Here is a 22,747-nt window from a genome sequence, read left to right as displayed (position 1 = left end):
ATGAGCTTCTTGACAGCGTGGGGGATTAAAATCTCTGCTTGCATATGACAGGAAGGTAATTAGTAGCTCATACAGGTATAGCATTACCCTTTAAGGTGGATTCAAGTGTTCCATGTCTCTGGTGCTGGTGAAAGGTGCTGTGAGAAGAACCCTGAGGCTGCTCTTGCCTGTGAGCGAAGCAGGTCCACGTGAACTGTGGTGATCCTCCTTGCTCCTCCCATTGCATCCTGCCACACCGCGTACAGCTGAGAGATCTGAAAAAGGACACCCAGCTGCTGTCAAGGAGCTGAATTCCTGTGTTAGCGATAGAGCACACAGTGCGCTTTGATGGAGATGAGATAAATACCACACACGGCTGGGGTGTCTGCCTGGGATGCTGTGGCTGTTTCTTTGTTCCAGTTGATGTTGGGGGCTGCTGGAGGTGAGTGTTACCACCCAATCTATGTGTCCTGCACCGGGCTTGCTATGACGCTGGTAAGATATGATATAGTTCCTGGGCTTTAGGATCACTGTTAGGGGGAGAAGCCAGGTGCTGGGCTTGTTCTGTCCAAAAAGTGAGAAATAGTAAGAGCTGCCAGAGGCTGCTGTCCCAGGAGCAGCACCCACTGCTGTCCCCCGGGGCTAGCACTGGCTGTGACAGCCCACCAAGGCATGGCAGGGTTACGCTCAACTGGGCTGTGGCTGTGTGCGTGTGTGAAACAGCCGGCTGCTCTGCCAGTGCTCTCAGGGAAAGGGAAGGGCTCTGTGTGGAAGCGATTACATTTTCTTCTCTATCGGTGTGATCGTAGCCAAGTACTGGGAAGGAAAGAGGGACTTCGGTTATGGAAGGGGCAGGAGACTGGACGCTCTGGACCCTGTTCCCAGTGGCTCCTGACAGTGTCAACTGTTTCCTACACAACATACAAAAGGTGTTAAGGTGCTTGTTTAACATTGCTCTGGAGGTGTTACGCAGCCTTTCTCTGTCAAACATACTCGCTCTGCATGAATCAGTGTTCCCTAAACACAGTGTCTGATGCATTAGTGACATGGAATAGAGCAACCAACATGTTGGTGCTTGTCCTTGGAGCCCTGCGTTGGGTGGCCTGTCCTTGGACACCTGCATTGCTTAGCTGTTGTTTCCGTTGAGTTTTTTCATAACCGTGCTCTGTAGCTCTCTCACAGACAGGAACATCTGAAAACCTAAATTTAATGACATGAGGGTTAATGAATGCATGCATGAATTTAGATTGACCTTAAGATATCATTAAATTATTATTCAGCATCACAGCTTCATCTTCCAACAATGGGGTCTAATCCTTGTCTTACAGTCACGCTGATTTGTAATTACTTGAATAAAGCATCTCTTGTGAATGAAAGGGGTAGCACTGGCTTGTAAGGAGGAGGATAGTGTTACGATAAAAGCAGAGCAAAAAGCTTTGATATTGTGCCCAGTTCTCTTTATTTTAGTCTGCTATGAACTTGTCAAAGCCACCTGTCTGTGAAATGTGGAAAGTCAGAAGTTTGGCATATTGTCTTCAAGAGCGGGATAATTGCATGACCCTGGGTGAGGTCAGTGGTTGAATTTTTTCCAGGTACAGCAGGAACCATTGCCAAAGCAGGTACCTGAGTGTTATCTCGGGTAAATATCAGGGAGCCCTTCCAACCCACTGAAAACAATGTCAAAACCCACTTCTCTTTCTCACTGTATGGTGTAGGATTAGCAGAAACCCCAAGGTCGTGGATTCCAGCCTCCTCCTGTGGTGTGTGGCCTATGACGGTGTCTTCAGAGACCTCCCGAACCCCACCTTGAAGGGGTTTAGCTTTTCTACTCTGCGTGACTTTGAGGGCGTGTTGCCCTCTGAGGTGTGTGGCCTTCTGGTGCATTTGTAGACTGTCATTCTTCACTTTGCTGGGCCAGTGTATTCAAAAAACTGGGGGCCATCGCTGTGTGGGGGACAGTGTGATGGGCGCCATGTCAGTGCTGCCAGCAAGGACAACTCCCTCCCTCCCTCCCTCCACCCTGGAGGGGCCATGCTGCTGCAGCCCAGGCCCACGTGCTGGCGGGAGGGCTGAGGAGGGTCATCCCCCAAAACATGGTGCTGAGAAGCACCATGTGATGCTGCATGAGCCTTGGTCACCCTGGAGGGCTGCTGGCAGTGTGGGCTGCTTCCCCTTGCCTGGAGCTGCCCTCACCGGGCTGAGGGGACCGTGGAGGTGTGTTGTACGCTGGGAGGTTTATACCTTGGTCTTGCGCTGGTGCTGCAGGTGGGAGTTGAGGCTGTCACACGAGCTGACATTTGGAAATGGTTTATTTGTTTTTTCTAATGAGTGAGTGTATCTGCTTCCCGGTGAACTACACCTAGCGGGGTCGAGCCAGTGCCTCTCTGTGGTAACTGGTGGCAACACCAACAACCACATTTATTAGGAGCCTTTCAGAAGTTATCAATGTGTTTAGCCAGCTGTTCAAACACCACTAGTGCTTCTCTGAGACCGGGCAGTGCAGCGCTGCCCTCTGCAAGGCCCTGACGGGCTGCAGCAATGGCAGCCCCTGCCTGGTGCCACCACAGCCAGCGTTTTGCAGAAGGGCCTCTGCCCCATGGCGAGCCCTCTGTGTGCTGCATGGCGGGTCTGGTGGTCACGCGGCTTGTTGTGAGGCCTGCTAATCACAGGGGCACAGCATCCACAAGCTGTGGGGCTGTCTGGTCCTCCATAGAGGAGGCTGCCACGTGCCACCTCCCCCCCCAGCTCTGCTGAGGAGCCTGACCCCTCCGCCAGCTCCCCCGGCCCAGGAGGTAACTCAGGGTGGTTTTTGACGGCTTTTTTCCAGAAGGGAATTCATTTAGGGTGTTTTTCTGGTTTTTTTTTCTTTCTTTTTTTCACATTTCTGAGTTCTAGGAGCGATGTGTGATTAATGCAGAGAGGTGTCTCTTTGGAGAGGCGGCGCTATCTTTATTAACAAAAGCTCAGATTTTGACACTGCTAGCTTGTGGTCTGATCAGACTGCTCATCACCAGCCGGAGCATGAATAATACAACACAAAAACTGCCGACGCTCAGGTTGCTCCCAAACCAGTGCATAATTTGACACCATCAAAAGGCTTTTACCTGGGCAGGGAAAGCCGCCTGCCGCGCTGCTGCCCTCTCCTGGGCGCTCACGGCTGTGGCCCGCCCCCACCCCGTGTTCTGCTTCCCGTTAATTTCCCAGCGTTAAATGAAATTGTGTAACGCAAACGGAAAAGAAAGCGCCTCCTCCTAACGGGGCCTCGGGCCTGAAAATGGGGGACAAAAGGGGTGGGGGGCGCGCGGCGCGGAGGCCCGTCTCCATGGCAACGGGGCGGTGCCGCCTGGCGAGCACGTTCATGCCCGCTGCTGCCTCGGCGCCGGCGGCGGGGAAAAGGTGCGGGCGGGGCGGGGAGGAGTTTGGTCCTCGGGGGCCACCATCGGCGGTGACCGTTGCTGCGGGTAGGTGAGCGGGGGGGGCGGCGGCCCCCGCTGCTGCCATGGCAACGCCGCCGGGCGGGGCGGGCCGGGCCTCGGCGGGCGGCGACGACGGCACCTCGTCCCCCGGGCCGGGGGGGCAGCGGCGGGGCCCCGGTGAGCGGGCAGGGACGGGAGTCCGAGGCAGGCGGGGCCGGCTCCCGCGGGGAGCCGGTAGTGCCGGTGAGGCGAATGGCGGCTGCACCTGCCGGCTGGGCCGGGGCGGCCCCGTCGTAGGAGGCTGCCGCCGGCCCGCCGGGCTGCAGACGGCCGGCCTTCATCCGTTACGGCGCGGTGAGAGGCTGCTTCGCCTGCTCGCGGGTGTTGGTAGCAATCGCGGTGAGGCGCTGCCAAAGGTAGGGCCGCTCCCAGGCGGTGCGCCGCCGGAGCGTCGCTTGCCGGTCTTCATAAGCAGAAGCTGCCCTCGCTGAAATGCGGAGCCGGGTGCTGCTGGTCCCGCCGCGGGGCTGGACGTTCCCCACCGTAACGGTGTTGGGTTCGGGTTTATGCATCTGTATATTTTGGGACAAAGGGGCAAAATAACAAAAGTCCATCACTGTATCCCTCTTTTTTGTTGTAACTGTGCCTAGCCTGTGCCTGAATATAACCACGTAGAGGTGTTATTAAGCTTCGCAGAACAATTGAGTCACAGCATGCACCTCCCCTCCCATTAGAATGGAAGCAGGTGAACACGAAGACTTGAGATTTTCTGAATACTCTTGGTCCCTATTAAAGCTGAAGCACTTTAATCTTTGCTTCATAAGACCCTAAATAGGATAGGAGCTGATTCAAGATTTTCTGAAACAAGGTCGTTAAACTGAAATTATCTCTTCAGCCATGACTACTTTATGTTACAACAGGAGAGGCTGATTTTTATGCTGCTCCCCTTTATTATACGTATCCTAAATAAATTGAACAGTTTTCAGTATTTGTGTTGAGTGTCACAGACTGACGTGAACGTGTTTTGTTAAAGGCACAATTCAGGTTTGTAGCTTTTGCGTCCACTTACCGTAATGATGAAGAAGTTAAAGAGAAATAGTTCTTTTGTGCTGAATATGTACTAGAGGACAGTAACCTCCATTAAGAACCCAGGTACATGTCACCACCCAAACCAGGGATATTTGTGAAGGAGGAGGCATTTCCCAGCAAAAATGATTACATGTTGCTTGAGATGAGGTGCAGGAAAAACATGATGGCAACAGACAGGGTGTGGAAAGCCAAGGCAACCGTCTGAAAAAGTTTGAAAAATTACACTCAGAGAAATCTAGAGTGATTCTCCTGGCAAGTGGTAGCTAAAAAGAAGTGAATTAGGAGAAAAAAATTGCCAGATTTTCTTGAACAAAATATGGATCAAACAGAAAGAAGAGCTTTTCTAAAGTTTGTATACAAACAAGTTTGCAACAAAGTGCCTAGCTTTATTACCATTCTTTCCTCTTAAACAAATCTTGACTAAATTTTGAGGTCTAAAAGAGCAGCACTCTTGTCAAGCATGAAACGCAGAGTTTTAAGAAATGGGCTGGTATTCATGTGAGTAAATAACTGAGAACTCTGAGATGCTCATCAGAATTTAAAATAAAAGCTTGAAGGAATTTAAGCAGCATCTTCTGGATGGAAGGGTTTTTATAAAATGCATGACAAAATGCTTAGACAGATTGGGAAGTCCAAGTGCAACCCTTCTTGTCTGGAAGGGCAGGGTGGTTACACAGCAAGAGCTGTCGTGCTGTTCCAGAGCCATCCAGGGTCAGAGCTAACTCTTACATCCCATATTGTGTTGCCATATGCTAATACTCATATTGGGATCTTTTAGTATGTTGTAAATGACACAGATTTGTCCTACTAGAGAGACACGTAGAAGTGGCACCTTCCAGCGTTCAGTAGAGTGTACAGAGAATGAGAACTTTTGAATAATCAACATTTCCTTCTTTTATGTTGCTTTTGTAAACAGTAATAAACAAATTAGGGAAGGAATGATGAGTGGCTAAAGCTGTAAAAAGAGCAGAATCAGCTCTCTAGGCTGATGTTTGTCTCCTCATGTCTTTAACCCTTTTGTGTCTTTAGATGGAGACAGCTATGGAACTGCTGAGCTATTTAGCGATTGAGTGAGCCGAGCTGAGGGGTGCAGGCAGTCAGCCTGGAGCCCCAAGCACTGGCATTTAAGCAGTCCTTCAGGAGCTGTTGGCACCTGTGTGCTATGCAGTCCAAAGATTGTTTAAAAGATTCAATCCTTATAGTGGCTCATCTTCAGTTTTGTCATGAATATGACTATATCCAGCCTGATTAACTCGTTAATGAGTATTTCCCATTGTTGTCCTCCTCAGAAATTCAAACTGGAACTGAATCTGTTTCCCAGCAGTCTCGACTGGTGTCTGTGTAACTTTCTTTACTCCTAATACTGGTGGAGGTGATATGGTTTGAAAGCTAGCTGCTTCTAAATGTTAAGTCACTCTAGCAGAAGGTTTCTGTCAAGAGTCCAATCAATGAATGTCTTTTCATTTTAATATGTCATTATGAGAAGCTTTTTGGTAATTTGATCTACTGTAAGCCGTGGCATGGATCTTCTAGGACTTGTGCATCCCACATTTTTGCAATGTAACTTTAAACAAGTTAAGATTGCTTTAAAGGAAAATGGGCCAGTCAGATATAAAACAGCAATGTAGAACACACCTGGGAGCAATGAAAGCTCGTACTACTTCTAACAAACATAAAATAGTGGTCTCTTTGTCCAAGCACGAGACTAACAGTTAAAAGATCACGAGTTCTCATTTTAGCTCTGTCAGAGACTTACTACAAGACATTGAGTAGGTAAGTCACCTTGGTTTGCTTTGACTCAAATCTTCCCCTAGTAGTCAGAGCTGGAAAGGCCAAAACCGTTCATGTTTATAAACCATTGGTGATCCTTAGTCCTGAGGTGCTGTGGTGCTATCTAACATGGTTGTATTGATACTGCTCACAAGTTTGATGTGGGTGCCATAAGAGATATCAATGTTCTCTATTTGTGTGTCACTAGAGTTTTAAAATAATTTTTTTCCCTCTCCTTTTTGTAGTATTACTCTAACACAGCACCAAAATGAGTGAAAAGGAAGACCAAGGAGATCCAGCAGATATGGGTGATTTAACAGAAAGTGGAGAATATGAGGATGATTTTGAAAAAGACGTTGAATGGCTAATTAATGAAGAAGAAAAAGAAAACCTTGGTGAAAGAGAGGTATTTGTTAAATTAAATGCTAGTTGTCTTACTTAGAAGACAAAATTGAGTAATATTTGGAATCATAAGCACAAAATTCAGTATGGTTTGAAATGTGTAGGTACATTCACTGAATTTTGATGAGGAAGATTATTTGGAATTATAGTGAAAAACAATTCAGTGAACTGGTTAGTTTGGTTATAATTGCCTTAAAACAGAAAATTCAGTGTTCATTGAAAATAATATGTTTGTTTCAAAAGTACTTCTGGGTTCCTTTAAGTGTTTGTGCAACACACGTTCTGTTTTTATGCTGTCACTGATCACTTTACTGCGCAAGCCATGGTTAGTTAAACTTTGTGCAGATGTGAACATGGAGAAACTGCAAGAGAGTTGTTAGTGCCAAAAAAGCTGTTAGTTATGACATGCAAGTTTTGACAGCCTGTTTTAGAATTAGGATAGTTAGTACTGCTCTTCTCTCTTGCTATTTCTTTTCTCTTTCTCTGATACTGTTCTTTGTTGGGAAAACAGACTAGTTTATTTTAATTTTTTTAGAATCCTGAAAAAAATGAAGAGGATATCGAAGTACAAATTGTTAAAGTTGCGGACAACTTTGAGGAAGACAATGAGGAAATGGAAGAAAATCCAGATCAGCTTTCCGAGGCAGATGTAGATGCGGAAGTGAGACCCTCCAATGAAGAAAGTTTGGAATCCAGGTCTGATATTAAACAGGGGGACCGTGTATCTGATACTGATAGTGAAAGCTCTATCCAGGAATCCAGGCTGGAAAACCAGCAGGAACTGGATGAGGAAGAGGATGAAGAAATAAAGCGTTACATCTTGGAAAAGATTGAAGAAGCCAACAAACTGCTGGAGAATCAGGCTCCTGTGGATCAGAATAGAGAACGGAAATTAAAATTTAAGGATAAGTTGGTGGATCTTGAAGTTCCTCCTCTAGAAGATGCTGAAGTTTGTAAAACTGACCTTGCAAGAGGAGATGATGTTTCAAATAGGCTGTCTCAGTTGCATATTTCTAATGAAATGGGACAGGAAAGCACATCACTTTCACCACATGCTGGCAAGGATGAGGAAAAGAAGGATGGTAAAATCCTAGTGGAAAAAGATGGGAAGTTTGAACTCTTAAGTTTACGTGATATTGAAAGCCAGGGCTTTTTGCCCCCAATAAGTGTTTCTTTTACCGATATTGAAACTCAACGTATGTCTCCAAAATCTTCACACTACCGTCCTTTCGGCACTGTCTCTCGAACAAAGGAAGTACCTCCAGTAAGACCAGGAGCACATTCTTTTTCTCCTGGTGGTGAAGAGTGTGTGTATTTCCCTAAGCCTCCATCTAACCCTAAGCGTCGTCCAAATTCTGCTATCAATGCTGCAAGAAGTCTGGGAAAACGGAAGACTCCGCAGAGGGCACAGTCTGCAAATGTGCCTGTGAGAAGTTCCACTTACTGTCTTTCTCCCAGACAAAAAGAATTGCGGAAGCAGTTAGAACAAAGGAAGGAAAAACTGAGGAAAGAGGTAAAGATACAGAGGCAACAAGTAGATCACAGTGACCATCCTGTTCCTCTGCATCACAGAGACCACATGTTCAGGGCATTTACTCCATTTTTCCATGATAAAAGAGGCAGCAATAACAGTAATAATAATAATTCTCTCAAGTTTGTACAGAATCTCTCAAAACTCCTTTCCTTAAAAGAAAAAAACCCCACAGAGTGGCATAGGATCATGCCTTGCTCACAGGAGAAATTAAATATTTATTTAACGTATCCCTCATAAATAGGCCTCCTTCTGCTATATTGTGCTTACTGCTTTTGCTTATTGACTCTCGTTCTACCTAGGTTCCATTGCAGGCCCCCTGTTTACTGGAACGTAGCCCATGGTATCGCATCTCCACAGATTACACTGCAATGCAGGAAGTTAACATTAACCACAGTAATGCGGGTGCACATTTGGGTGCTCATGAAGCATGTAATAGGCAATTATCATATGGGAGAGTGTTCAGTCATAAAATAAGATTTACACAGGAGAAAGACTGTGAGAACTATGAACAAAGAGGGGTGTGTTTAACAGGTAAGGAAGATACAGTTGACTTCAAAAGTGACATGCTTTTTTGCTTGCATAAGATGCATGCAGGTGAAGTCACGCTGACAAATAATAGAACTGGATACTTTTTTCCTGTAAAGGGTTTTGCATGGGTGAGTGTTGTAGTAAGTTTTCTCAATGAGTTTGTTGCCAAGCAGGTTTTTTTCCCCATTCTCTGTTAATCAATACTACTTTTCCTTCTTATTTGGTTTTACCTGGGCGCTACACAGAGGACAAAAAGAAGAAAATATTCCCAGTACTGAGGTTATTCTTCTTGTATCTACAAAGGGCAGTAATTTAAAAGAAACAAAAAATTCTATTTTATAAAATCAAATCAGTATCTTATGTATTACCGGGAAAAAAACCCTTTTAATTATTTCTCAGCTCCTTATTCAGAAAAAATGAATACTTAATAGAGAGTCAGCTTCTGACAGCTGTAACAGGAACTTCAGAAATCTTTACCAAAGATTTTAGAAACTTAGATGTTTTTCTTCACTTTGCATTATGATGATACAATTACAAAAAGGTAACTTACTATGTATGTTGCTCTATAAAAAAAGCATGAAGCATCTACTGTTTTTCTGTGCCGTGATGTTGTAAGCAAGCTGGCTGAGTAGCTTCAAAGGTTGCTTTCTATCTATCTGTGGAAATAGGTCTAGCCTGCTTTATTTGAAAAGTTTGTTGAGGCTTAGCTCAGTAATGAGGGGTATGAAATGTGAAGAGTTACTGATGTGTTTTCTTTGTACACACAAGACTAGATCTCTTGACACCATATTTATCTATGTATTTAAAGTAAAAGGTAGTGTGGTGGAGGTAAGGAAGGTTATTTTCCTAACAGTGTGTGCTAAATCTCTTCCTCTTTTGGCTGACTTATGAAAAGGTAAGAATGTATTACCCTATTTCTTCATTCTTGAATGGAGTTTTTCCATTCTGTGATGGATTTCACAGGCATGAAACATTTCTTGACATTACTGGAATCCATCTGCTTCATTTTGGTGGGGTTTCTTTCATTACAGTAAATTACAGATTGTAAATTTGGAGGATAGTCTGAAAGTTGTGTGTAGGTGGGAGCAACATCATTTATTTGCAAGAAGAATAGAGTTCTCCGAGTGTTGAAATGAGTGGGGATTGTAACTTTTGTGTCAGAGAGAGTCAAAACCTGGTAAAATGTCCTAATCGGCTTTCTGAAGTGTTGTTTGAAAACCTTTCTCCTCCTTGTAGATACTTGTCGTTAGCTAAAATGCAATTAATAATTAAAAAAACCTTTTCTCAATTTTGTCAAAATCAATTCATTTTGTAAACTTGAAAAAAGTGTTAAGCTATTAATACTCCTTAAGTAAATACATTACAACTTCATGTCCAGAAAAAAATCCTTATTTATAGGGTAGCGCCTGCAGTCCATAGGTAGTTAAATATCCTTTAGGGTTTAGTGGTCCATCAAGCCTGAGAGCTGCATTCATTTTTAAAATGCATCAGTTTAAACTGATTTTAAGCCAATCAGAGCTATTGGGCAGGCTTAATTTTAGAAGTCTTCACCTGTTGCTATTGAAATGTCTGTGAGTTGAGATGTATCATGGAAACGGAGGTAATCACAAAAAGGGTTAGACTGAAAGTATCTGAATGTAACGTGAACCGCAGAAGTGCGCAAACTCGTTTCTTCCTAAAAGTAGTATCAACTATGATTCAGTCTTTGAGTACTCCTCTTTCATCAGTATTTTTGTGTCTCTCATGTAATTCAAATGGCTTATTTATTGTCTGTGAAGGCCTTTGCAGATTAAGATGATTCTTTTAAAAACTAAGTTTATTCACTCTTCATTCCATTTAAGGAAGAAGAAAGAAAAGGGAACAAGAAGAACAGAAGAGAAGAGAGAATGAGACGGTTTTTAAAGCTTGGTTACAGAAGAAGAAAGAACAAGTGCAAGAAGAAAAGCGAATTCGTCGTGCAAAGGAGCTAGAAGACTTGAACGGCAAAGTAAGATCTCCCTAATGTAGGACTGGGATCTATAGTGCTCTTGTTAAATAGGAAAACCGAATTCTAAGCCTGTGTTCTTAGCTAAGCATATGAAAATTTATAGTGATAGGAAATGTTTTTCTTACATTGTTTTCAGTGAAGAGCTAGATTGACTTGCATGTTTAGGATTGTTCTGCTTGGCAGGGTGGCTTGTGTCGTAGAAGCTGCATATATGAACTTAACAGCTATAAAATCACAGGAGATACTGTGATGCTCCTTTTTATCAGGAGAATGACTTGATTGAACCCTGCACTGAACAAGCAGGCGGAAACCCCTTTGAAGTGTATTCCTTACCATCAGAACTTGTTGGCAAGCAGTTAATGCACGTGACCTGACCAAAACCCGAAGATTCAGATGCTCTGTTCTAAAGTTCCTCTGCCTTGCAGTGATGGGCTTGAAAAGCTAAATTCAGTAATTTTTAAAACATACCGCTTTGAATGCTTGCTCATGTATCTATTCCATGCCAGATTAGCATATGCTCTACTTTGCTTATAAAGTATGTTTCATGGATGGGAGATGCCAGCAGAGTTCAAAAAATTATTATAATGTGATTAATATAAAGGTCATTTAATGATAAGCCTTGTGTACATATGTCTTTTTTTTTTTAAATAGGAGAGGAGCAGGAATCCAGAAGAAGCCTTCAAGTTATGGCTTAAAAAAAAGCACCAAGAACACATCAAAGAAAAACAGATAGAAATTTTGAGACGCCAAGCTGAGGGAATCGCCTTTTTTCCAAGAACAGAGGAATGCAACAGAGCCTTTAAAGAGTGAGTAGGGTCATTCCTAGGGAATCATATTTGAAAATTTTGTAGTCTATCAGCTTAAGCCTGTAGTTATTTTATGGTACATTTTTACTGCTGAAGTCCTTATTGTTTTGGGGTTTTTTTTGCATGAATATGCCCTCATAAACTTACACCCTAGCAAAAGTACATCAGTTCCTTGATGTTGTTTGTTCACTGTTGTGAAATTACTTGTCAGAACCTGAGCTGAAATAGTGAATTACTTCTGCTGAAAAAGGGAGATCCTTCTCCCCTGCCCCTTTTTGCCTGTTCTGGAGCAGGCTTGGGTTGATTCAGTTCATTAAACAAGCAGAAAGTTAATCCAATAGAATGATTTTTTTTTCCCTCGAGTCCATGAGTTGAATCAGCTCAACAAAAGGGGGGAGGTAAAGGTGGGTGCAGAAGCAGAATTGGTATGGAGAAGTAGTGCTTCCCGTGTTTAGGAGCGGCAGGCTTTTAGACTGGCTCAGCCATGACACCTGACTTTATCCTACAGGACAAGGTGACTCTAGTTAAACGGGGGCAAGTCTCCTTTGAACGGATGATGTAAAACTTCCAGTTGCAACTGTCAGTACTTCTAGTCCTCCTCCTCTTTCCACAGATGGCTAAAAAGAAAGAGAGAAGAAAAACGAGCAGAAGAACTAGCTGCTAAAGAGAGAGCAAGGCAGCTTAGATTAGAAGCCAGAAGAGCAAAACAGATGCAGAACATCCACTGTATTAGTTCAGAGCCAAAATCCTTTCGCTTCACAGACCATTACACTTGAAAGGTTAATGTAACCACAGAGTTCTTGATGGCAACCCTCTTAATTTTTATGGCTTGAACTTTTGCTCTTTACAGCTACTGACTTTTCGTGGTGTTTTTAAAGCTTTCAAGCAAGTTTAACGATTACCTTCACTGACAATGATTTTACTATCTATTTATTTGTAACTTTGTTGAAAAGCCTGCTTTTATGTATAACTCAGGGATCTTCTTGGTTTGACCAAATCTAAATGAGTGCGAGATCTATATACGAGGGTGGCAAATACACACTGCTGTCTTTAAAAGGCACTTTATATTCCACCATGAATTCCTGGATGCAGGCTATTATGTAAAATGTTTGCTGGATTAATATTGCTGTTTGCTGCTGCTTGTGATGAAGACTGTACAAGGCGTTACGTTGTTGGAAAATGCTGTTTCTTGTACCACTTCCTATTGCTCTGTTGACCAGCTGTTAGTTCTGGCTAGACCAGAGGACTATTTTATTTTAGTTCAGGAAAAGTGGTCATTGAAGGCTAACATGTCTGTGAACGTGCAACAGTTTTTGAAACTTATTTCTGTGAGTCATATTCAGTAGTTTTCTATTCCATGAAATTAAAAGGTTGTGTGAATTATGACCTTTACCAATATCAAGGAAGCTGGATTCCTTGTATACATGTCCATGTTTGCTAAATTAATTGTAATAAACTACATCACCTTACCCAGCTAAACTGTGAACTCTTGTCAGAGAACATGCTGAGGTCACTCATGAAATCATAAAAGTTAGTGGAAGATGAGGAGCATTCTGTCCAGTTATGTGTCCAACAGATTTCATGATCTGGTATTGTTCTTTCCACATTCAAAGTGTTTTCTGGAAGTAGTGTAACAGGTGGAAGTGTAGTAGATGCAAAGCAAATTTGCCATTAGTATTCTTCTCTTACCATTCTGGAGATAGTTATAGGCATATTGAGAGAGTACTGGTGTCTGACTGGAGGGTGCTGTGTTGCAGCTTTTGCCAGCATAGATAAAGGGCATGGATGCAAAATGAAAATTTCACATGCTACTGAGAAACATGAGTAACAACAGGTGCCTTCCTCCTTCCTATACCTTCCCCCAACACCAAGGGCAAGAAATGCTTCTTGTATCTAGCAAGCAAATGCAGGGGGAAAGTTGGCAAATGTTCACGCTATCTCCCTAACTGTAGTAAGCTACAAAAAGAAGTGCTGCTTTCTTCATTACGTCAGACCAGTAGAGTGAAGGGTTTTACAGTTCAATGCCATATAGTTCCTTTTATGCTGCAGAGACAAGGTCAGAAATACAGCTATATTAAATCCAAAATTGCAACTTGAAAGCAAGCAAAGAAAGTTTATTGTAGCTTTCTTCATGCAAACCAAAGCATGGCCAGCAACAGCAAGAACTTCTAACTTATATATTCTGATCATGGTATGTGATTCAGAGGAAAACAGGGTACAAGCAACCATTTCAGAAACCCTTTCCCCAAACTAGACAACTATATACGATAAATTTGGCAGTGAAACTAAGAAATTAAAATGCATATTTGCATCCTCCTACCTTTCCTCTTTACATTTGCAACTTAAATAGGCTTCTTTGGATTTAGCAGATTATCTGCTAGAAGTTCTCTTCAAACCTACATTAAGATTATAAAACCATACAAGTAAAAAAATATATATTTTTTTTACCAGTATCTGTGCAAACTTAGTGCTTATCTTCAGCTTCCCATAACACCCAGGAAGATCTTGGGCAAGGACCGAGTTCTAATGCTAGGTCAGGTTTCAACACTATGTACTAAAGGAGGTATATCAGTCTGTCTTTGCTGAGGATCAGCTATACAACAGCTTCACTCTAGAAGCTGAAATAGATGGAAAAGCCATTATTTTAGCCTTAGGGAAACACAAGAATAATCTCACCCCGCACAGTTTTCCATTTAAAACCAGTTACTATTTATATATTATAGCTAGAGTTCATTCAAGCTCTTTCCCTTTCTTGCCAGGAGGGCTACAACACTGCATATGCTCTTACTTTCAGAACTTTTACAGCTATGAAGAATCATTGCACATACTCCTTTTTATTACTAAATTTAAAAGGCTGAACATAGACTTGGGGACAGTTCATCACCTTGGCTAAGATTAAAAAAAAGCATGGAGCTGACCATTTTCCTTTTTTTTTTTTTTTTTTTTTTTTTAAAAACATTACCTATCAGCACTTCATTTACTTTGGTATAGTTATGCTTTTGTCTCCCTCTAAAGAGAAATTCATTGAGATTTGCTAATAAGACTGTAAACCTTAAATAGTCAAGGGCATCTCTATGGTCTACAAATTGGACCAGCACAAAGTTTTTGATCGTGCCTTTGTAGAAGAAAATAAGTAGCTTTCCAGACTGAAAAGTAGTAGAAGTATCCCAGAGGCTAAGGAAATCCCATCAATCCCTAACTTCAAGGGGTAAAAAAGCAGAAACAGCATCATTTCCAATGTTAAACCCACCCATTATGGAAAGAAACAGGAAAAATGGAGGCCTGCTGAGCATCAACTAGTGTAATTCTTCAGAAAGACTGCACATGCAGTTGCATTGGCTGTGTTTTTAAAGGGCTATCAGCTCTCCTTGACAGTGATTGCAACAATTGAAAGTTACATCTTCATATCTTGTATATGGGTGAAACCTTCCAATATTCTTCTTTGTGGAAAGGAAGGAGGATGGAGAAGTCTCAGAAAAAGAAACTTCTGTCGATGTTTCTGTACGTGCAGCTGGATCCAGTACACGTAGCACCTAAGGATGGAAAAATTGAGACTGAAAATGTATCTGTTAAGTTTAATGGGTTTTATCCTTCTCTAACAGCTAGGAAGGATTTCTGCTCAAAAGCAATTTTTCCATTTTTTTCCAAGTTGAAAACTATCCATCTATCCAGACCCTCAATATAAAGACACTACATACTGTTCATAAATTAGTAATGTCCATCAGAAACCCAAGGTATGATTTTATTGAGAATAAAAAAAATTCTAATCTTTTTAGCAGAGTTGAGCAAACCCAGGCAAGAACACCACAGATCACTAGGCACTGTGAGCCTCCTGCTGCTCAACTATTACTCAATTGCTTCCAGACTAAACTGTTAGTCTAGTTTGCTATTTAAACATCAAGTTTCCTGCAGCAGAACCTTATCTTGAAAGATAATCATATAGCTTCTCTCTGTTTCCACCCACTTTCAACAGAACTGACTTCTAGGGCAACAGAAACTACTGCTGAAGTGTTATGACTTATTCCTACCTGAATTTCTTCTCCCACTCAGTTTTTAAACTCAACTAAGTATTTTCAATTGGCTTCCTCCTGACACACTAACTCTAAATAAATTGGGACCCAGTCATTTGTGGTGCTAGGGACAGAGAAGAAAACAGTATGTATCATCATATTATTTATGTTGTTCTGCTTATTCTTCCAGGTTTGTTTGGGTTTTGGGGTTTTTTTTGTTTTGTGTGGTTTTTTTTTTTTGTTTGGTTTTTTTTTTTGCAGGGGGAGCAGGGGGAGGTTTTGTCTTTTTTTTTTTTTTTTTAATAAGGGAAACAGACAGCTCTATTCAGCATGTTTCTCCTGCATATAGTTTTTAAAAAAGGCAAGATATCAAGTAGTTAACACAAAGCAAGGCGTTTCTTTCTGGAAAGAAGGCTCCGTGCTGACAGATTGAGACATATGAAGAGTTCTTACCATTTCAGCCATTTTCTCAGCAGGGGTATTGCAAAACTCTACAGCTGTTGAAGCCTTCTTTGGACTGTTAGTGCCAACATTTCCAAGAAGATGCGAGCTTACAGCTTTGGCTAGCTTACAATTCACCGCTGCTAGCTCTGTTGTAGTGTAAGGCTGGGCACTAGGATAGTATGTCTGTTGTCTCCCCCATTGAAGAGAAACCATCAGCTCCTCCAGCAGCCTGTGCAGAAAGAAAAAAGCACTATTAGTGGTTTTTGTACTCTATACTATCAGCACACAGCATACTTCAGAGGAATCGTCCCTTCCCAAGACTTACTGCACAAGCTAAATGTTAATCAAAAAAATGAAAAAAAAAAGTGTTTAAAAACAAGGAGGCAAACGGGCTATTCTCCAAGGCAAGGCCTCACCAACACAGTATTTTAATACTGGTAAAACATATGTGACATCTGGCAGGATAAGCACTAAAAAGTCAATGCGGGTAGAAGAATCTGTATGTTTTGGAAGGAGACAGAGAGGACTTGAAGTCAAGGCAGTAAGTGATTAAACAGAGAAAGCCTGAGGATATGAGGGATGTCAGTTCTGCAGTATATTACACCCCTAGGATCTCACACCTCCAGCAAATGAAGAAAGAATTAATGCTACTTTGGCTCTTTCAGCTCCAAGACTGAAAAGTGACCATACTATCCATCAGCATAATTGATTTTTGTTGAATGTCACTGGAACAGGGGAAAGTTACTTGATTCTTCTCTGGCCTAGAATAAACTGACAGAAATGAAGTCTGCACAGAGGTAGTCTGGATTAGAAAAATCATACTTCTGTGTATCAATCATCTCTTGACGGAACTGATCGCGTTCATTCAGCAAGTCCTGGATTGCACTTTGTGCATCCCTGGTTTGACGCTGAAGAATTGCTCTGGTATTGGTTAGCTCATCAGCCATAACCCTGCAAAAGAAATCTCCAGTCAGTAGTGTAAGTGAGCAGTTTGAAAGTCACCTTTATTCTACTACAGACCATAATTTGTCAGCTCAAACTAAGGATTAAGCTGCTGGTCTCACTCCCCTCCCCCATACGGAGCCTATATCAACCTAATTACAAAGATACTTATTAAGAATAATTTCTGTTCAACTACAGTCAACACAAGTGCAAGATTATGTTTTGACTTGCTGAGTTTAAACAATCTTATGTTACTTAATACAAATCTAGTAACAGACATTTCAAAATACCTTGGGTAAGTGAACACGGTGGACAAAGATCCTGAGATATAAAAAGCTAAATACCTTTTGTTTTACTAACACAGTTCTCACAAGTGTGCTGTAATCACATCTTTTCATACTCATCTCTAAAGATGACAGCTATGGCTATAGACTGCAGTCATTCACCTCTTTGCCCTTCTCAGGGGCAATAACTAGACGTTACATGCGCCAGATACAAGCATTTAAGAGCTACAAATGAGACAACTGTTTTCACATTTTGCTATGCCATGAGGCTTGGCACTGACCCCTCAAGCAGGTATTTCAAATGCCTGTGATACTGCAAATGCAAAAGACAGAATGACAGTTAGAAACCCAAGATCTCAATGAACCAGAATGTTACAGTATTGAAGGGTGTTACTCTAAGCACATCACCAAGGACTCGCATCCCTGATCTCGGAACTCCTATTAATGCTAAAGAAACAAGTTAAGTTAGGACAGTAACTCTTGCCTCGCTAGGACTATCACAAGTACTTACCATTCACTCAATATGCTGAAACTTCTTAAGACCAGCAAATTAAAGGGAGGAGACTGTATTCTATTACCATTTCCTTCAGGCAGTAAGGTCTTTTGTAATATGCATTAAGCATCATAATTAAAATTTAGTCAGTTGTATCTGAGTACAGTAGAAGATTAAAAATCTTAGAACCCTATTTACAGATCTGGTAAGACAACTACACTTATCAAGTTAAAAGTCTAATCCATTGTCAAATGAGATTTTGACATTCAGACCAGCTTTTATGGTTACAGAAGTCACAGTAGGCTTCTTAGCAGTAACACAACCAGTGTTTAATGAAGAGGTCCTCCTACTCTTTCTTCCATACTGAGCTGCTCTTCCCACTAGATCCCTGAATTACTATAAGCAGAGTTCTTAATCAAATCAACTTCTTCACAAACTGATGACTGTATCATACTGGGGAGTGGGGATGAAAATCAAGCTAATTACCTTTAAGAGAAGTCAAGACAGCAGTCCTGAAAGACATTTTTAAACCCTAAACTGCACACAGTCTATCAGAATTAAGAACTTCTCTTGCTATGTTGACAAGAACTGTAGTTAAGATTTTTAGGAGGTTTAGGACCCGCTGTATTACCTTTGAAAAGCAGAACTATTCAGATTTACAAGGAGCTTACTTTCTTTGTACCTTTTCTGTATACTCAAATTTCATAGCAGGTGTCAGTATAGCTGTCGTGGCTGCCCTCTGTGTATATAAGCACATTGCCAGGCATTGCAATGGGTGTACGTAATGAAAGACTAAAGGAGAATGCTGTTACAACAGCTCTGTAAGAGGGTATACCTGCTTGCTAGGAATTTGCTTCGCCACACATCACATTGTATAGACATGCGCTCTAATTGTTCAGACAACTGAGACATATTCCGGCCCAGGACTTCATTTTCTAGGATTAGCTGATTTTTCTCACGAGCCATCCGTTCAAAGTGATACTGCAGATCATCCCCAACAGAAGCAACAAGTAATTTCTTCAGCTCCCGATTCACCTAGAATTAGACCAGACTGTCTTGTAATTGTCAATATAGAATGAAACACCTCCTACTTCCAGAATGCAGTGCAAATTATTGCAAATCGCTCACAACAAATTGCCTTTCTCCTTCCAGAATGGGACGCATCCAGTGCAGAGTATATTAAGCCTCACAATCCACTCTAGTGAGCATAAAATTTTGAGACTAATGCACGTTTAACACATTCTGGTTTAAATTCTAACAGAGGCCAAAGAGGAAGCCTGAAAGCCTGCTACAAAAAGCAAAGAAAGTTTCAGTAGTATTCAAGTCCTGAATCAGTAAGATAACAAAGGATTAGACAAGACGCCCACAGGTTATATTATGTAGAAAATTACAGTCACCCCTTCTATGGCATAACATTTTTCACTTAGCAGTTGAGGAGCAAAATCTTTCCTCATGAAAGATCCATTTCTCTGCAGCCCTCTAATGTGTTTCTCCCAGCTTCAAGTCTTTGATTCTTTCATCTGTTGTTAGAGAAGCAGCACTGGATTACTTGGATGTACTTCTACTCTGTATCTTAGCTGATAAGTTCAAAAGGGAAACTATTTGTTTCAAGGCCAAAGTGTCATAGCGGTTCTCTTTGGTCACATTCACAAACTGCTTATATAAACCAAAGCAGCTCAGCTGTGTAAGAGAAAATACCTTTCATTTCTTACCTCTGTCTGTACACGCAGCTGATTAGAGAGACCTTCTTTATCCTGTAACAATCGCTTTTCTGAATTCTTTAGCTTTTCGATTGCATTTTTCAGCTCTATCTGTTCTTTCTTGGGATCTGCGGCTCCATCCGACTGATGGAACGTGTCTCCTTTATGTCCCACTGATTTAGCTACCTTAGCATTTTTAGTTGGAACAACATGGGTGATAGCTGCTTTGGGGACTAATATACGAATAGCTTCAATCTCCACTGATTTATCAGCAGGTACTTTCCCTAGCTGCAGAACTCCGGGACTCAGGGAGGAGACTGCTTTTTTATGTGGGCTGTGGTGGATGTGATGGTTCGTAGTGTTGGCTCCAGTGATTACTTCCACTGATGCAGCTGTCTGCTCTGTTTCCATGCCATCTCCAGGTCCTCGGATGGGTGATGAGGCATCATCAACTAAAATTTAGAAATAGTGGAGGGAAAGTTTACCACCTTTCGCTTTGTTATAGTCTCATTGTAACTCTTCACTTAATTTCTGTACTTCAAAGTTACAGATTTTAATTGCACACTGCACGTGTAACATAGTCCTTTGCAGCAGCAGTTATCAAGCACAGGTTAGAAAAGTCCTTACTCAAGTGTGTATTGCTCATTAATACTAATAGTACAAGACACAAACATTGATCTGAATTGTATTAATCTTAATTTCCTGCTGCCATACAAGATTAAATGCAGACACGAAAAAGAGCTAGTACGGAGAAAATTCTTGACAATATTACTCATAGGTTGAATTTTAAAATTCAGTCTCATTTTAAAAGCAAGAATTAAATGAAAAGCAGCTATTAGCTACATAGCTACTAACACCTTAAGAAGTTTAGCAGACTTTTAGGTACTATCTACCATGTGTTTTAGTTGTCCAAGTGAAGGTTTAAGAAAAGCCAACAAGCCATTTCTGCTTCATTTCTAATCAATAGACCCCAGTACTTCCGTAATGCTGCATTCTGCTCTGAATTCCCCAATATGCATGATAATGTTTACTGAAATTCATTTAAGTTCACTAAGTTTTCAGCTGAATGAAATATAACTGTAGTAAAGTTTCCTCACAATAGGTGAAAGCAAGAAAGCTTCTTAGAACATAGCTACACATACTGCTTTTTTCCCCTCATATTGCAGACAGTAATGTGAACCTGTGTCCTCTATCCAAATAACGATTTCAAAAATGCTGTAGTAACACCATTATATTGCCCTACTTTCAAGTTGGCTGAATCAGTACCAACAGGTTCTAAATACTAGAGGAAGACTGACAGACAAGCGTACAGACAGATGACAGTACCAGTGACAAACTGGTTTTTCAATATAAAGCTAGATTAGAAAACTACATTCAATTAACTGTTGCATCCAGGCAGCTCTGGTTTTCACTGCAATAATGAAGTCACTAACTACTTCCTAATAGCTACATAAAAGGAATAAGTTTAAATGAATGGAGCCTGGCATACAGTGCAACTCTGGTCTTTAGAATTCAAGTTAAAGTACTTTCAATCCAGTCTGCTTAGATATCATGTGAACCACCTACCTTTTTCTAGAGACGTCATTTTCTCTTTAGCAGTCAGCTCTTCCTAACTACATAAGTCTGAGGAGGCGGGGGGAAAAAAAAAAATCTTTAGCAAGGTAACAGTGACAGTTAATCTTGGATTACCCTATTTTCTAGTACAACCTCTAAACTCCAGTTCAGTAGCACACTGAAAAACACCACATCAAAACATAGGAAAAAACCCCAAAATGATAAAAACCACACCAGGACCCAAAGAGTTAAAAGGAGAAGGCCTATGAGACTTCTGGCACTTGTTTCTTTTTTGACTAAGAGCTGGACTTCAACTCCTATCTCTTGTTCCTCATCGAGCTCCAGTTTCCATTCCTCAAATTTCTCTTTCCGGTCTTCCTCCTTTTTTCAGCGAGCCCTCATCTTACCCTTTAAAACTCTGTAACACTCCCAAAGTACAATTGTATGACCATGCAGAGATAACCAAAGATCATCACAGAACCACAAGAAAGGGAAATCCCACACTGTGCTTAAAGCAAACCAAGAGGTAAGGAGGAAACGATGGCAATTTTTTTTACAACTTTTATTTAACAGAGCCAATTCCCAGCCAAAGCAGGAGTCAGTGCCCTGAGTGGCTGCACATGCTTAGTTTAAGCCAACAGTAAAACTTTACCCCCAGTTTGGCCCAAACTGCCATCCTGGCCATTTTCTCCCTTATCCACAAACTCTGTTGACCACTGCCTCCTTTATCCGCAGGTCCATCCACTCCCAACACCCCAGGCCACTCGCCTCCCTTTTCTAGGGTCTGCCACTAACTACATTAGTTTGAGATTGCTATATCCTGTTGGTTTTTTTAGTTCTCCCTGTTATTCAAGGGAGATCTCCCAAAGCCCTTGCTTCCTTTCATTATACCACTAACTGAAAAGGCTTAACTGCAACCTTTTTGACTTCCACTGCTACAGCTCTCTGCCCTGAAAAGATAATGTTAGCAGTGAACACACTACTGCCAGCTTTCTAGATTCATGATTTGTTTTGTGAGAGGTAGGTTTATCTTTTGTGATGACTAGAAGACAAAAGAAATTACTTTCCCTCCTTGAGTTTTCTCAAACTACAGATACAGGAACATCTTGCTATCTGTTGCTTCTACAGCTGGAATTATGTTTTTGCTCATTTAAGATCATGATGTGCTAATCACCACTACTGTTCATTTTTGATTGAGGATCTCTGCTCATTTGAGAACAAACAGGATGAAAATTTAGCTGCTCAGACAGAGGCAAGAATACTCAATAAAAAACTGATTATGAGTCTGCTTCATCTGAGACCACCTGCTGATGATCCTGTTCCTTCACTGTTCATCTTATAAAACTGTTCTTACTGTCCTGTTATTTTCGAAGTCTCAGTGTAAGCCTCTGCACCGCCCCCCCCCCCCTTTTTTATTACATCCCTATAGGCAAAACTCCTTCACCGGTGGAATCGTTAACCACTGCACCTCTCAGCTAGCGTCGTGCCCTGTAGAACCCCACACATGACAAACAACACAAGGAAATCCTGTATTAACACGGCTGAGTCACGACCTACGAGGGCCTCGGAAAACCACCACCGGCCCAGTCCCGGCCACCCAGCCCCCGCCGCGCCTCGGCTACCAGGGGCGAGGAAGTACCCCCTCTCACCTCAGCCCCGCACCTTGCCGGTAAGCGAGAGCTGGACGTTACCCACCGCTCTGGATGAGAGGCTTCTTACCCCACGGCAGTACCGGCCAACACGGACCGAGTCCTCCCCCGCCCGCCTCGGCGCCCCGGGGGGCCAGCCCCGGCCGCTCTCGAGCTCCGG

At 42.1% G+C, this 22,747-nt stretch overlaps 2 protein-coding genes across 4 annotated transcripts; one reads left to right on the top strand and one right to left on the bottom strand.

Moving 5' to 3' along the window:
- Positions 1-373: 373 nt before the first annotated feature.
- CCDC181 (coiled-coil domain containing 181) lies at positions 374-13,158 on the top strand. Its single transcript, XM_050915419.1, has 6 exons — positions 374-421; positions 6,500-6,660; positions 7,192-8,190; positions 10,571-10,705; positions 11,357-11,511; positions 12,125-13,158. The coding sequence occupies exons 2-6, from the start codon at positions 6,523-6,525 to the stop codon at positions 12,285-12,287; spliced, it is 1,590 nt and encodes a 529-aa protein (XP_050771376.1). The 5' UTR covers positions 374-421; positions 6,500-6,522; the 3' UTR covers positions 12,288-13,158.
- A 78-nt stretch (positions 13,159-13,236) lies between these two features.
- Positions 13,237-22,714, bottom strand: BLZF1 (basic leucine zipper nuclear factor 1). Of its 3 annotated transcripts, none has more exons than XM_050915427.1 (7): positions 22,658-22,714; positions 20,951-21,007; positions 19,397-19,836; positions 18,520-18,719; positions 16,788-16,916; positions 15,975-16,194; positions 13,237-15,044 (listed from the first exon to the last, which is right to left on the bottom strand). In XM_050915427.1, the coding sequence occupies exons 2-7, from the start codon at positions 20,967-20,969 to the stop codon at positions 14,859-14,861; spliced, it is 1,194 nt and encodes a 397-aa protein (XP_050771384.1). In that variant the 5' UTR covers positions 20,970-21,007; positions 22,658-22,714; the 3' UTR covers positions 13,237-14,858. The 3 variants fall into 3 exon arrangements, with proteins under 3 accessions (XP_050771384.1, XP_050771382.1, XP_050771383.1); XM_050915425.1 differs by having other exon boundaries at positions 22,588-22,706; XM_050915426.1 differs by having other exon boundaries at positions 22,601-22,706.
- Between the last annotated feature and the right edge of the window lie 33 nt (positions 22,715-22,747).

This window comes from Gymnogyps californianus, chromosome 1, assembly GCF_018139145.2.
Source record: "Gymnogyps californianus isolate 813 chromosome 1, ASM1813914v2, whole genome shotgun sequence".
Taxonomy (NCBI): Eukaryota; Metazoa; Chordata; class Aves; order Accipitriformes; family Cathartidae; genus Gymnogyps; species Gymnogyps californianus.
This window is presented reverse-complemented; position numbering and strand designations above follow the sequence as displayed.

Bases quoted from the DNA above. Each gene is read 5' to 3' on its own strand.
- BLZF1 (XM_050915427.1), bottom strand. The intron at 18,720-19,396 runs GTAAGAAATGAA...GTCTAATTCTAG, and splicing joins AGCTGCGTGTACAGACAGAG to GTGAATCGGGAGCTGAAGAA. The intron at 16,195-16,787 runs GTATGATTTTTC...CTTTCTGCACAG, and splicing joins GAGATGATTGATACACAGAA to GCTGCTGGAGGAGCTGATGG.
- CCDC181 (XM_050915419.1), top strand. From the start codon at position 6,523: ATGAGTGAAAAGGAAGACCAAGGAGATCCAGCAGATATGGGTGATTTA. The intron at 8,191-10,570 runs GTAGATCACAGT...GGAAGAAGAAAG, and splicing joins TAAAGATACAGAGGCAACAA to AAAAGGGAACAAGAAGAACA. The intron at 11,512-12,124 runs GTGAGTAGGGTC...CTCTTTCCACAG, and splicing joins TGCAACAGAGCCTTTAAAGA to ATGGCTAAAAAGAAAGAGAG.